Raw genomic sequence first — 13,245 nt, 5'->3', positions numbered from 1 at the left:
AGGAACAGAAATACAGAAAGGGACATTAAGGAATAAAAGTGAGGAAAGATTATGTGAGAAAAAGTATTTGGCGGCTGATTATTAATAGGACCCAGGGAGGTGTATGTGGGAGCCAAAGACTCAAGATTGCTGTGGTTGGAGGGGGAAATGATTAACAGTAACACTGAAGTCTACAGGAATCCACTGAAAAGAACCGGCCGAAACTAATCCTGGAGCGGAAGGTGGAGGAGAGCAGTCTGCGGAGCCTACTTAAACCGTGGGGAGGGCCGGGCCGGATTGCGTCACTGAGTGGGAAATCTGGTGTGGCAGCGCTTTCGGGAGGGTTTAAGAAGGAAATACAAATGATATAACGCATCGAGATGAGGGACTGTATAGCTCAGGGTGCCTTCATGGCACTTGCCGTGATCTCACTGTTCCTCTGAGCATCTCTAGGAAGTGGCTGACAAATCTGCCTAGAGCAGCACAGCGACGACATCGGACCGCGACTCTAGGTCGGCTGGGCGGCTCCCAGGACGCTGGAGCTGACTTTCCTTGTTCACCCCGCGGGAAGGCTGGGGCCTGGCTGTGCCGCGGCACACCAAACAGGGATGACCGGAAGACTCGGCGTGCTGGCTCCAATGGAAAACTCAAAACAAGCGCTCCCCGGAGGCCAACGTCGTGCCTCCGTTCGGGCCAATCCCCTAAAGCGGTGTTTGTCACCTAGCCCAATGAGCCCCGGCTCTGGGCCACTTCACATCAAACCGCCCTCTGATTGGTTCATCTTTCCGGTATGCGGCGTTGCCCTAGCAACCGAACTGTGGGACGCGGAGGGGCCTCCAGGCTGCCAAATCAAACCGTAGGGCTCTTCCTCCACCTACCCTGCGGGTTTCCTGCACCATGTCGGTGCGGACTCTGCCGCTGCTCTTTTTGAACTTGGGCGGGGAGATGCTTTACGTCCTGGACCAGCGGCTGAGGGCCCAGAACATCCCCGGAGACAAGGCCCGCAAAGGTAAGAGAGGCACCCGCAGCCTGCTTCCCTCATCAGTGCGCTTAGTGTCCCCATCCAGACCCTAAGCCTAGCCCTTCCCAATCCCCCACGCGCCCATCTCTCCCGCTTCCGTCTTCGTACCTAAGGCCAGATTGGCATCTCCACCTTCCCTCCTATCCCAACAGCTAGACCAAGGCCTCTGCGCACTTCACTTTGACAGCCGGGTACCTTTCTCACAAGATGCAGCACCCATGCAGTTGGAAGACCTCAGGAGTCAAATTCTCAGTTCTCCAAAAGAGCATTTCCCCACAGAGAAACCTAACACCTGTATTGGACATACTCAAAGTACTTGAACCCTCGATGATTTCCCAGTCTCTTGAATTTTCCCCCCTTCCAAAAGTAGTTCCCGGCGCTCACCTGGCAATAAGCCTTTGGCTAGTACCACCATCCTCTTCAACCCCCACGGAACAGATGCTGATCACCCGGTGTTTCTGGCCTCCCACGTACGCTAAAGACTAGCCTTGCTCAATTCAGAAGCCATTTCTAGAAGTGTAGGGGCCTAAAGTAATAGAGATAAGAATGAAAACCTACTTCTTTACCTTTTCAAGTGTGGGAGGGGAATGCAATTGTGAAAATATTGGAAAACGTGTAAGTGCAAAATTATGCTGTGTGTAATTCACAGAGAAACGACCACCCAGAACAGGCCGTCTCAGCCAACAACTTCATTCACCAAATTTCCTGGGATTAAGTGTGAGCTATTATATCTCTAGGGAGCGGCGTAAAGGTTTCTTTTTTTTTTTTTTTTAAAGATTTTATTTATTTATTATGTACATAGTGTTTCCTTGCATGTTTGCCCACAGGCCAGAAGAGGGCATCAGATCTCAGTACAGATGGTTGTGAGCCACCATGTGGTTGCTGGGAATTGAACTCAGGACCTCTGGATGAACAGTCAGTGCTCTTAACCTCTGAGCCATCTCTCCAGCCTGCGTAAAGGTTTCTATAGAGACAGTCGGCACGACACTAATGGAAACACTGTCCTCTCTCACCAGCTAATGCACACTCGGGTACTGTTGGGTCTGACTGCGTGTAAGTTCATGCACAGACAGATAAGAGAACTCCCTCGATCATTCCCTTTGATTCATATGGAGCATTGCTACCAGGGGGCTTTACAAAATACAAAAATGTCTAGAACCATCTCTCCTTAAAATCTGCAGGCAGATTTGCGCTCCTGTCTAAATGGAGGCCAAGTCCTATGCAAGACACATTGAGGCCCTTCCCAGTCTGATTTTCCATCATTGCTTGATTCACACTTTGAGTCCTAATCACACCAGAGTATATGTAGTTCTTTAAACTATGTCCTTCATGACTCCATGCTTGTGGTTCCTGCCCCTCCATCCTTTCCCTGGCCTGTACTGAAGAATCGTTGTCCCTAGGAAAAGGACCTCCTGTGTGCTCCCAACGCTCTGCCTGTGCTTCTCTCTACACCTGGCTCTTTAGACTCATCTGTTCACGCGTGTTTCCCTACATGTTTGTCCGACTCGTGTCTGTACCGCAGCGTCTAGCATTCAATGCCCAGGTCACAATAAATCGGAGCTCGGTAAAGGTTTGCTGAACCACTTGGCAGTTTTATATGGCACTGTGTTCCTTCCTCAGGAGGCTTCTATGTTTCTTGCTGCCTGTGTGATGTGATTCCACTCAGGCTAATGATCCTAGTGGGGTGACAGGCTAGCTTTCTCTAGGTAGTCTGTCTCTTGGAAGACAATGTAAATCAGCAATTAAGAGTGTGCCCTTTGGAGGCATGCAGGTCTAGATCCCATATTTAGCTAGTTGTGTGATCTTGAGGTGTAGCCTCTGAGCCTGTTTTTCTATACAATGGTAATAGCAATACCCTCCTGAAAGCCGAGCTGTAGGGATTGAGTGGACATTTAATGTTCACACAATCAGTAGTTGATATTGTCTTTTGGGAGGTGGTCTGGGCGAGGTTCTGTAAATAGGAAGACTCAGTCTTTAAGAGCTGTAGTCCCAGGCTGAAAGAACGGGATCTGCAGGGAAGAGCACAAGCTCCACTTTCAGAGAACCAATGTTCCGTCCCCAGCATCCTCTGGGAAGTTTACAGCCACCTGTAACTCCAACTCCAGGGAATCCAGCACCCTCCTCTGTCCCCCCAGAGCCCCCCACTTACATGCATATACCCAGACATATACACATAATTAAAAATAAAAATTTAACTGGGTGGAGTGGCACATTCTTTAATCCCAGATCTCAGGAAGCAGAGGTAGGAAGATCTATGTGAGTTTGAGGCCAGCCTTACCTACAGAATGAGTTCCAGGACAGCCAGAGCTACACAGAGAAACAAGGTCTTGAAAAACAAACCCAATAAATAAATAAACAAAATAAAATAAAAAATGTATAACCAAGAACTGTAGTCCTTAATCCAGGCACTTGGGTGGCTGAGGCAAGAGATCACTGCAAGTTCAAGACCAGCCTGGCACCACATAGTAAGACCCTGTCTCAAAAGTTATATATATATGGAAAGCCCACTATTTTGGTTTTCTGAGATAGGGTTTCATGTCGCAAAGGCTGGCCTTGAACTTCTGATTCCCCTGTTTTCACCACTCCTGTGTTGGTATCACGGTTGTGTGACATTTTACCCAGAAAAAAAAATGTTTAAGAGTGATAGTCTTAAACCCTGTCTCGAAAAAAAAAGTGATAGTCTTCCTGGTTTACCTAGATTCAGTTTTTTAAATATTTATTTATTTATTTATTTATTTATTTATTATGTATACAATATTCTGTTTTGTGTGTATGCCTGCAGGCCAGAAGAGGGCACCAGACCTCATTACAGATGGTTGTGAGCCACCACCTGGTTGCTGGGAATTGAACTCCAGGACCTTTGGAAGAGCAGGCAATGCTCTTAACCTCTGAGCCATCTCTCCAGCCCCCCCCTAGATTCAATTTTATGGACTTCAGACATCTGTAGTAATTCATTATCATATAGTCACAGACACCCATCCTACAGTTTTTGGCAGATGTCACACCAAGTGAGATTCTAGGGAAAACTGGATTGAGCCTTTCTGTACAGTTCCTGAAAGTGGGGCTATTGATGAGTCCAGTCTATGTCCGAGTCTAAAACCCAAGACAAATATCTATAGTGACAAGAATAAAATATTTCTTTTGCATTGTTGAAACAAGGTCCCTGCTGTAGCTGTCCCCAAACTCCCTGAGTAGCATGGATTGACCTGGAATTCTCCACAGTCCTCTTGCCTCGGCCCCTAAATTCTGGGATTATAGGCACAAGCCACCACTCAGGCTAGTGAAACAGTTTTTCAATTATGTCAATACTTCCCTGAAACACCTTGATGCCCACAGCTCCTCTATCATATAGATAACACACTACCACCCGAATTTACAAGAAAAACCAAAGCTGCTTTGCCTAGGGTTGCATAGCTGGTGGGAGGAGTCAGTCATTTGACAACTCCTACTCCTAACCAGCTTGTGCTGCCTTACCTGAAGGGATTGGATGGAAATTTTGTGGGGTTTGATAGGTCAGGAGGCGAGGGAAGGCTTTGAAATGCGCACACACACTTACGCGCGCGTGTAAATGCGTACAATGTGTGTGTGTGTGTGCATAGCGTATACCCATCAAGTGTCTAAAAGAAATGATGAAGTAGTTGGCCAGTGAGGCCTTGTAGGAGAGAAAGAAAACAAAACAGCCTAAGACTAGAAGCTGAGAGCGTGTCTGTTCTTCTGTCAAAGCTGGTGTTGCTGTAGGAGCTGGAGCCAGTGCCATGGTGACAGGTGCCTATACCCAGGCCTGTAAAAGCACAGGCATGGTAAATTAGTCCTCGTGGATGCTTTGAAGGAAATCGTATTTCTTGGAGCTGTTTTCATTATCTTACACAACTAATTGGTCTCCTGGAGGCCGTCCCTGTTCCCACAAGGCCGGTACAGACATTGCTGTTCCTCCCATAATGCAGCCAGAGTTTAGCGCTGCACAGAAAGGAAGTGTGCTCTTACTGGGGCTGCTTGTGAGAGTTGCATACTTAATGTTGTCTCACGTTTTAAGCAGTAGAGTGGGCAATAAAAGCTACCTTTTGCCTCACTTCTGTCCTCATAAAAGCCCTGCAACTAAAACCCTGTTAAATTTTGTTTACCTTCCTTATTATGGGAGAGGAAACTGAGACACGTGACCACGTGACTATGGAGTGGCTTTTTGTTTTTGTTTTGTTCATTTGCTGGTTTTTTTGTTTTGTTTTACTTTGTTTTCCTAAGACATGTAGTACTGAAGGACTAAATAGCAGTGGGGTTCTGTTCTGATTTTTCTGGGTGAAATTTAACAGCCAGCCCTGGAACCCATAGGTCTACATCCCATGCAAAATATAACTGAAGTTGAATTGTCTCAAAATGAGTCATCTGGAGAGCAGAAGACAGGGCTTGTGGTCCCTACCCTGCCTCTTTAAAGAAGAAAATGGAGAGGCACCGACAGCTCTCTAGAGCCCTCTGCTGGTTCCGGGTGCCATTGCCTGCTGGAGACACACTATGCTTCCTTGTGTTTTCCAGTTCTGTTTTACCACGGTAGGCAAGAGTGTTCCCAGACATGTATTCAAGAAGATGAAAACTCTCCATCTCTAAATAACTGAAATCCAGTGATGCTAATACCGCTGAGAAACAGTAGATGTGAATACACTGCCCAAGAAACAATTGCTTTGGGAAGGCCAGACCAGGGCCTACTTCCCCGTCTCACTCTCCCCAAAAGCCTGTGACTTTATCACCCTCCCCTCAGGATTGGGAGCTGGACCTAGAGTCTCATGCACACTAATCAAAAGCTTTGCCACTGAGCTACCTCTCCAGCCCACCGGATTTAGAGATAGTGTCTCACTAAGTTGCCTTGGATTCATTCTATAGGCCCAGCAGATCTTAAATTTTTGACCCTGCCTCAACCTCCTGAGTAGCTAGAGCTATGGTCCCTTGTGCCACCAGGCCCAGCTAAGGCTGTGACTCTTGAGAGGGAAAGAGGGGGACTTCGAGGGGACTCTGACCTCACAGTGGTAGCCACTAGTCTCAAAAGAGCTGTTTGTATTGTATGTTGAGGCCCTGCCAGTGTGCGGTGAAGGCATGCATACGTCAGTGTACTTCAGAGATCATTTCCAAGCAATATAGAGGCGAGTGTTTCCCGAAATGCAGCTAGTTGTGAAATGTTTTCCACGTGTGGATGTATGTAGAGCTCTTGGAAGGGGTGAGAAAGGGAGGCTGTAGACGGAAATGTTCCTACCAACAAAATGAGAAAGTGAAAAAGTTGATTTTCAGGGTTTAGGGTAGAGATCAGTGGTACAACACTTGTCTGCTAAAATGCCCAAGGCCCCAGGTTCAATCACATCTCTAGGGAGAAAAAAAAGTCAGACTGTTGAAAAAGAAACTCCTTTTTCTGTTTGTTCTTAGAATTATTCTTTATTGGGGAGTTAGTGTTAAAAGTCTGCTTTGAAATACATATGCTTTTTTTGAGGCAGTGTCTCACGCTGTAGACCTGGAACTCAGAAATCTGCCTACCTCTGCCTCCCAAGTGCTGATATTAAAGATGTGCACCACCATACCCGGCGTAGTGTATGTTCTTACAGTTTCTGGAGCCTTCTGAGAGGAGCCCCAAGATAGCTATCATCCTGAGCTGGTACTTTTTTTTTTAACTAGTCATTTATCTAGTTTTTATAGATCCTAATTTTTTTTAAATAGTTTCCAATTGAAGGTGGGGCATGCACATAAGACATTAAACTCGACAGGCTGGAGACACAGCTCAGTGGTTAAGAGCACTGGCTGCTCTTTTGGAGAGCCCAGGTTCAATTCCCAGTACCAACATGGCAGATCACAGTGTCTATAACTCCAGTTCTAGAGGAGGACTCCCCCTTCCGGTCTCCAAGGGCACTAGGCACACATGTGGTATACATGCATGCAGGCAAACATACACACACTCACACACACACAACGCCAGGCAGTGGTGGCACACACCTTTAATCCCAGCAGTTGGGAGGCAGAGGCAGGAAGATCTCTGAGTTGGAGGCTAGCCTGGTTAGTGGAGCTTGTTCCAGGACAGCCAGGGCTACACAGACTGTCTTGAAAAAACAAACAAACAAAAAAAAAGACATGAAATATATATATATATATATATATAAGGCCAGATAACTAGATATGGTATTTGTAAAGCCTCCATGCAACTAATGTTCTAATGTTCTTGCTTCCTGAACTGATGTTTTCTCTTTGTATGCTTCATATAGATGAATGGACAGAGGTGGACAGAAAACGAGGTATGCTGTTTCTGGGCTGCATGCATTTAGTCTGCATCCACAGGGTCACCCACTCGGTTGTTAGTGGACTTTAAAAGCAGGCCCACTCTTAAGTATGTAGGCTAGAACTAGGCGTGAGTTTCTTCAGCTAAGACATCGGGCTTACTTTGGAATGTTCTTCTCCAAAGGAATAAACACATTGTGTAAGATGAAAACTCAGCCAACTCTAGCGAAGGGGCCACGCTGCTTCTGAGGGACTTTCCCCCCACTACCATCCCTTTTGTTGTTGTTGTTGCTGCTGTTGTTGTTGTTGTTGCAAGCTTTCAGGGACAGCTGAGGCTCCACCCCTGGGTAGGTTGTCATCTGTGGTGGTCCTAAACCGTCCTTCCTGTGTTATCACGCAGGCAGAGAGTTTGCTTCAGTGTGAGCGGCCCTCCTGAGATGTTCCCCGTAGCACACACAGATACCTGCTGAGCAGCTGAGGAAGATGAAGCATGTGACTGCATGGCTGCCGAGAGTGGGCAGCAGGCATGGATCATGCATGCACTGTTGCCTTATGTTCAGTCTTGTTTCCCGCTCACCCGCAGCTAGCTGCAAACCTGGAAAGGTTGAGGCTTGCTCGGAGCTTTTCTCGATCTTTGTATGCCGCAGGTGCCTGCCTTCATTTGACACACGGGAACAGTTTATGCCTATTGTCTGCCATCCTCAGTAGTTTAAATTCTCTCAGCACACCTGATTGGCCAGCTGTGTATAGTTGTAATGCTTAAAAGCATAACGAGGGTAAATATGATCAAAGAACATTATATACATAGGTGAAAATGTCACAACAAATCCCATTATTATGCATAATTAATAGACACTAATAAAAACTTTTGAACTTTTGTGCATAAAATATATGTATATTTAATATATATGAAAGGCCCACTGAAGGCATTTCGATATCTCTGATTTTGAATTTAAAGGTGTAGGTTTGTTTGTTTGTATTATTGAAAGGAAAATTTTAGCATAATTACATAGATTTTTACATTATTGTGAGAGATAATTTTTTGATTTTGTAAATGTTTTCCTAATTGTGATAGAAATTTACTTAGAATGTGATATGGTAGAAAGCAAAAACAATTATAAAAGAAAATAAATTAAAAACAAATAATGCCAGGATAGGGAATGAAGAAAAATCTGGAACAACGAGTAAAGACAAAAAGAGTAAAATACCTATCTAGCAAATTTTGATAAATGGATCAAAATGATATATTATTGGATTACAGCATTCTGAATCCGTGTGTGTGTGTGTGTGTGTGCGCGCGCGCGCGCACGCGCGTGTGTGTGTGTGTGTGTGTGTGTCAGGGTATAGTAGCACACACCTGTAATCCTACCACTTAGGAGGCAGAGGCAGGCAGATCTCTGTGGGTTTGAGGCCAGCCTGGTCTACATAATGCCAGGCCAATCAGGGCTACATAGTAAGATACCCTTTTCAAAGAGAAAAAAAAAAACCTTTGATGGTTTAGCGGGTAAAGGCACTTGCTCCTAAACCTGACAACTTGAGTTTGATCTTTGAGACCCACACAGTAGAAGGAAAGAACTGACCTTAGCAAGTTGTCCTCTAATCTTTGTGTACATGCACAACATGTGTGTGCGCGTACACACACACACACAACTATATAATTAATCTGGGTGTGGTGGTGCACTTTTGTGTTTTCTGAATTATTTAATATATTTATTTTATATGTATGAATGTTTTTCCTGCATGAGTGTGTGTGTGTCATAATCTTGCCTGATGCCCACGGAGGTCAAAAGAGGGAATTTGATCCTCTGGAACTGGAGTTGTAGATGGCTGTGAGCCACCATGTAGGTGCTAGGAACTGAACCTTCGTCCTCTGTAAGAACAACCAGTGCTTCTAACCTCTGAACCATCCCTCCAGCTCCTGGTGCATACTTTGAATCCTGGTACTCAAGAGGCAGAGGCAGGCAAGTGTCTGAGGTTAAAGACCAACCTTGTCTCCATAGTGAGTTCTTGATTAGCCAGGGCTACATACACTGTCTCAGATAAATAATGCTTTAAAAAAATAATAATATAATGAGACAGAACCCTTTCTGCTTTCAGTGGTGTCGGCTTGGGTTTTAAACGCTCTCAGATTACATTTTCCTCATCAGTGGAATGTGGGGATGGGGGTAATTTAGAGTTGCCGTGAGCTTTAAATGAGGCACTGTATATAAAGTTCCATGCCCAATGTCTCAACAGTGTAAAGATTCAGACCATTGTAGTCATGTGGCACATTCCCTGGCTCGTCTCTTGTAGCCTTGGCTCCACAGTGCGGATTTCCATAACCAAGTGATTTTTGGAGCCGGGGTAATTGGTAGAAACTGAATTGCTTTCATCAAGATAATTATTTCATCAGACTAGGTCCCGAGAAGCCCAACTGAAGCGCCGGGCTGCTTTTATTATATTTCACAACCGTCTTTTGACACTTCCCTTGAGCAATTTTTGGCCCGTCCTTTGATGCCTGGCAGGATTTCAGGTGTGAAGTGTGGATCTTGAGGGTTTTCATGTGTGTAATTAGATCGCCGGAGCTTATTCTAGCCTAGTGCTCGAAAATCATCAGCAGACACTGACTTCATCATCTGGCTATGTCCAGACTAGAAGCCGCATGTCAAGAGCCGGGTTATCAGCCCTCCTGATGTCCCTGTGAGAACCCCTCCCCTCCCGGCTTCATCGTCTCCGTGATCACAGCGGGCTCCGCTCCGTTCAGATTCGTGAAAAGGAGACAAAGCTCATCTGAGTGCCACAAACAGACCCCGCGGTGGAAGCCCGGCCCTGGCAGGGGAAGGGATGTTCCAGCTGGAGACACGCGTGCCCCTCTCTTTGGGGGTCAGAGTATTGAAAGAGCGGACTCCAAAGAACTCAGATTTCCCAGAGCCAGTGCTGTGCAGAGGGGAAAGACTGCAGAGCCCTGGCATCAACCAGAGGAGGAACTTGTCTTGTAGGAAGAGATTTCACACAGGTCTGGCCATTTAGCCCACAGCTAAATTAGCATATGCATGATGACCTTTCTTTCATCTTGTCTATAAAATTATGTTGCAGAGGAGACCAGGGAAAGCAGACTTCTCTCCCTGGTGTAGGCAAAGTATAAATCGATTTTCCATTACCAAGGTGAATTATCTTGGGTTTGTTTTGTTTTTGTTTTTGCCTTTAGTTAAGACAGGACGTCTAAGTGCCTGGTAACAAAGGCAGCCCACGTATCTGACTGAATCTACTGCGCACGTGTGAATCTGGCGCAGTGTGCACCTTTAGGACATAGCACCTTTGTGTCCCCGTGGTGTTCAGCTTGGTGTCTGGTGTACTGCATGCCTGCCTGGGCCAAGTGCAAACTGGGAGAGGAAAATATGTAGTCTCCACACTCTCACAAAGAACGAATGGTGACGGAGATCCCTGGCTGCCAGGACCCCTGCCGTGAAACTTCCATTTCTCCTTTGGGGGCTCGTGTGTGCGGCTGTGTCCACGGGGACAGACACTGTTGTTCCTCGGTGCTCAGCAGATGACCATTCATTGCTTAGGTCTGACGGAGGAGCCATGCTGTTACATCGCTGTTTCTCATCCTTGGGGAAGAGCTTCCTTTTTTCTTTTTGCTTTGCCAAAGTCAGTAACAATCGCCTTGGGGTTTTGTCACTTTTAGAACCAATTTATTTGAGGCTAAGCTACTTGCCTGGATCCCAAGTGAACTCAAAGACCCTAGAGAACTGATTCCACTCTGTCAGCCTCCACCCAGTCACAGCTGACAAGGAATGGTTTGACTCCTTCCTCCTGGAAACTCTTCCCTTTTTCTTTTCTGAAGACCTGTGGCTCTTCGTTTGCATCTGTCCCTTGCAGATTCTGCACTTTATATAAAGGCCGTGGTGAGAAAAGAAGTTAGAAACCCCAGTTCACTGCAGGTCTTTGATTGTTTCTGTCTGAAAGATTCCTGTGTCTCTGGGCATCCCTGTGGAGGGAGGGAGTGTTAGCTGGCTGTGCTGGGCTGGAGTCCTCAGATGTGAGGGTGCCTGTGTTGGCCATGGCTCGGATTCTTCCTGTCTGAGGAGCAGGACGTGGCCTAGGGTAGGATCCAAAGTGTGGCTTCCGCGTCACTGCTCTGTGGTAAAGCCCCTTGACCAACACAATTTATAAAGGAGAGTGTTTAAGTGGGATTACGGCTTCAGAGGGTTGGAGGCCTTGATGGCAGCTGAGAGCTTGCATCTTGACCAGTAAGCACATGGCAGAGAGAGAGAGAGAACAAGGGTGCACTGGGAACAGTGTGGGCCTTTGAAACCTCAAAGCCTGCACTAAGTGACAATGCTTGGGACCAAGTGTTCAACCCTATGAGCGTAAGGGAGCCATTCTCCTTCAAACCACCACTGTCAGTATGGGAGGAAATACATCCTCTCCTGCTTCTCTCTGAAGCATTTCCATTTAGAGTCAGGTACAAGCTGGATGTAGTTGTGTTTGCCTCTAATCCCAACACTCTGAACGTGGAAGCAAGGAAGATCAGAAGTTAAGGCCGTCCTTAGCTAGAGGTCTTAATTCCAGACAGCCTGGATTATGTAAGACTAATAATAATAATAATAATAATAATAATAATGAGTTCAAGGCCAGCTTGGTCTTCAGAGTGAATTCTAGGACAGCTAGGTCTACACAGAGAAACCAAAAAAAAAAAAAAAATCCCTACTCTTTGTTGCCTTAGTTCTTTAAAAGTACATAGCTAGAGCCAACCACCAGCACTGCATTCAGCAAAAGAAAGTGGAGTTTAGCTGGGTGGTAGTGCACGCCTTTAATTGTAGCACTCAGGAAGCAGAGGCAGGAGGTTCCCTGTGAATTTGAGGCCAGCCTGATCTACAGACTGAGTTCTAGGACAGTCAAGGCTATTCAGAAAAACTGTCTAAAAAAAAAAATAGAAGAAGAAAAAAGAAAGAAAAAAAAAGTGGAGTTTATGTCTTTCAGAAACCAGCAGTCATATATTAAGAATTCACTTAGGTTCTGTTCATAGTTTTCAGAAAAAAAAAAAGAATTCATTTAGTGGCTGGAGAGATGGCTCAGCAGTTCAGAATATGTATTGTACTCACAGAGGACCATGTGACCCACTGCCTTCTGTAACTCTAGCTACAGGGGTCTGAAGCCTCTTTGACTTCCACAGGAATCTGCATTCACCCATACATGGCTATAACACAGAATTTAAAAATAAAAGATACAGGCTGAAAAGGTAGCTCAGCAGTTAGGAGCCCCGTGTATGTACTGCTCCCCCCACTCCAGACCAGAGTTCAGCCTCCAGCAACGCCATCAGGTGGCTCACAACTGCTTCTAGCTCATCTCCAGCAGGACCCAACTCCTCTGGCCTCCGTTGGGTACCTGCACGCTCTTAAACATGCCTGTATCACACGCACATGCTTACCCACGAACATGCACAGATTCACATAATTAAAACCAATAAAAAATATCTTTAAAAAAATAAAAACTTTTTTAAAAGAACTAAGTAGCCCAGTTGTGTGAATATATGCTCTTGATATCCACTTATGCTCATCTTCACACTAAAATAACTGGTTTAAGAATACTAGCCAGGGGGCTGGAGAGATGGCTCAGTGGTTAAGAGCATTGCCTGCTCTTCCAAAGGTCCTGAGTTCAATTCCCGGCAACCACATGGTGGCTCACAACTATCTGGAATGAGGTCTGGTGCCCTCTTCTGGCCTGCAGACATACACACAGACAGAATATTGTATACATACATACATACATACATACATACATACATAAATATTAAAAAAAAAAAGAATACTAGCCGGGCGATGCTGGCGCACGCCTTTAATCCCAGCACTCAGGAGGCAGAGGCAGGTGGATCTCTGTAAATTCGAGACCAGCCTGGTCTACAGAGCTAGTTCCAGGACAGGCTCCAAAGCTACAGAGAAACCCTGTCTCGAAAAACAAACAAAACGAAAAAAAAAATACTACAGATGGAAATAGCAGTGCATATCTATAATCCA

General features: G+C 45.8%; 1 protein-coding gene across 2 annotated transcripts in view; it reads left to right on the top strand.

The window, feature by feature from the left end:
- The first annotated feature begins 284 nt into the window (after window positions 1-284).
- Window positions 285-13,245, top strand: part of Oscp1 (organic solute carrier partner 1) — a 32,064-nt gene continuing 19,103 nt past the window's right edge. The window contains exons 1-2 of one of the 2 annotated variants that reach the window (XM_050151647.1): window positions 285-988; window positions 7,234-7,263. In XM_050151647.1, coding sequence (XP_050007604.1) covers window positions 877-988; window positions 7,234-7,263 — 142 coding nt within the window. In that variant the 5' untranslated portion in view covers window positions 285-876. The remainder of the gene's footprint in view (window positions 989-7,233; window positions 7,264-13,245) is intronic. The other variant, XM_050151637.1, reaches the window with a different exon arrangement.

Source organism: Alexandromys fortis, unplaced genomic scaffold (assembly GCF_014885135.2).
Source record: "Alexandromys fortis isolate MF-2015 unplaced genomic scaffold, M_Fortis_MF-2015_v1.1 scaffold_26, whole genome shotgun sequence".
In the NCBI taxonomy this organism is placed as follows: Eukaryota; Metazoa; Chordata; class Mammalia; order Rodentia; family Cricetidae; genus Alexandromys; species Alexandromys fortis.
Note: the sequence above shows the minus strand (reverse complement) of the source record. Positions and strands in the feature narration are given on the sequence as shown.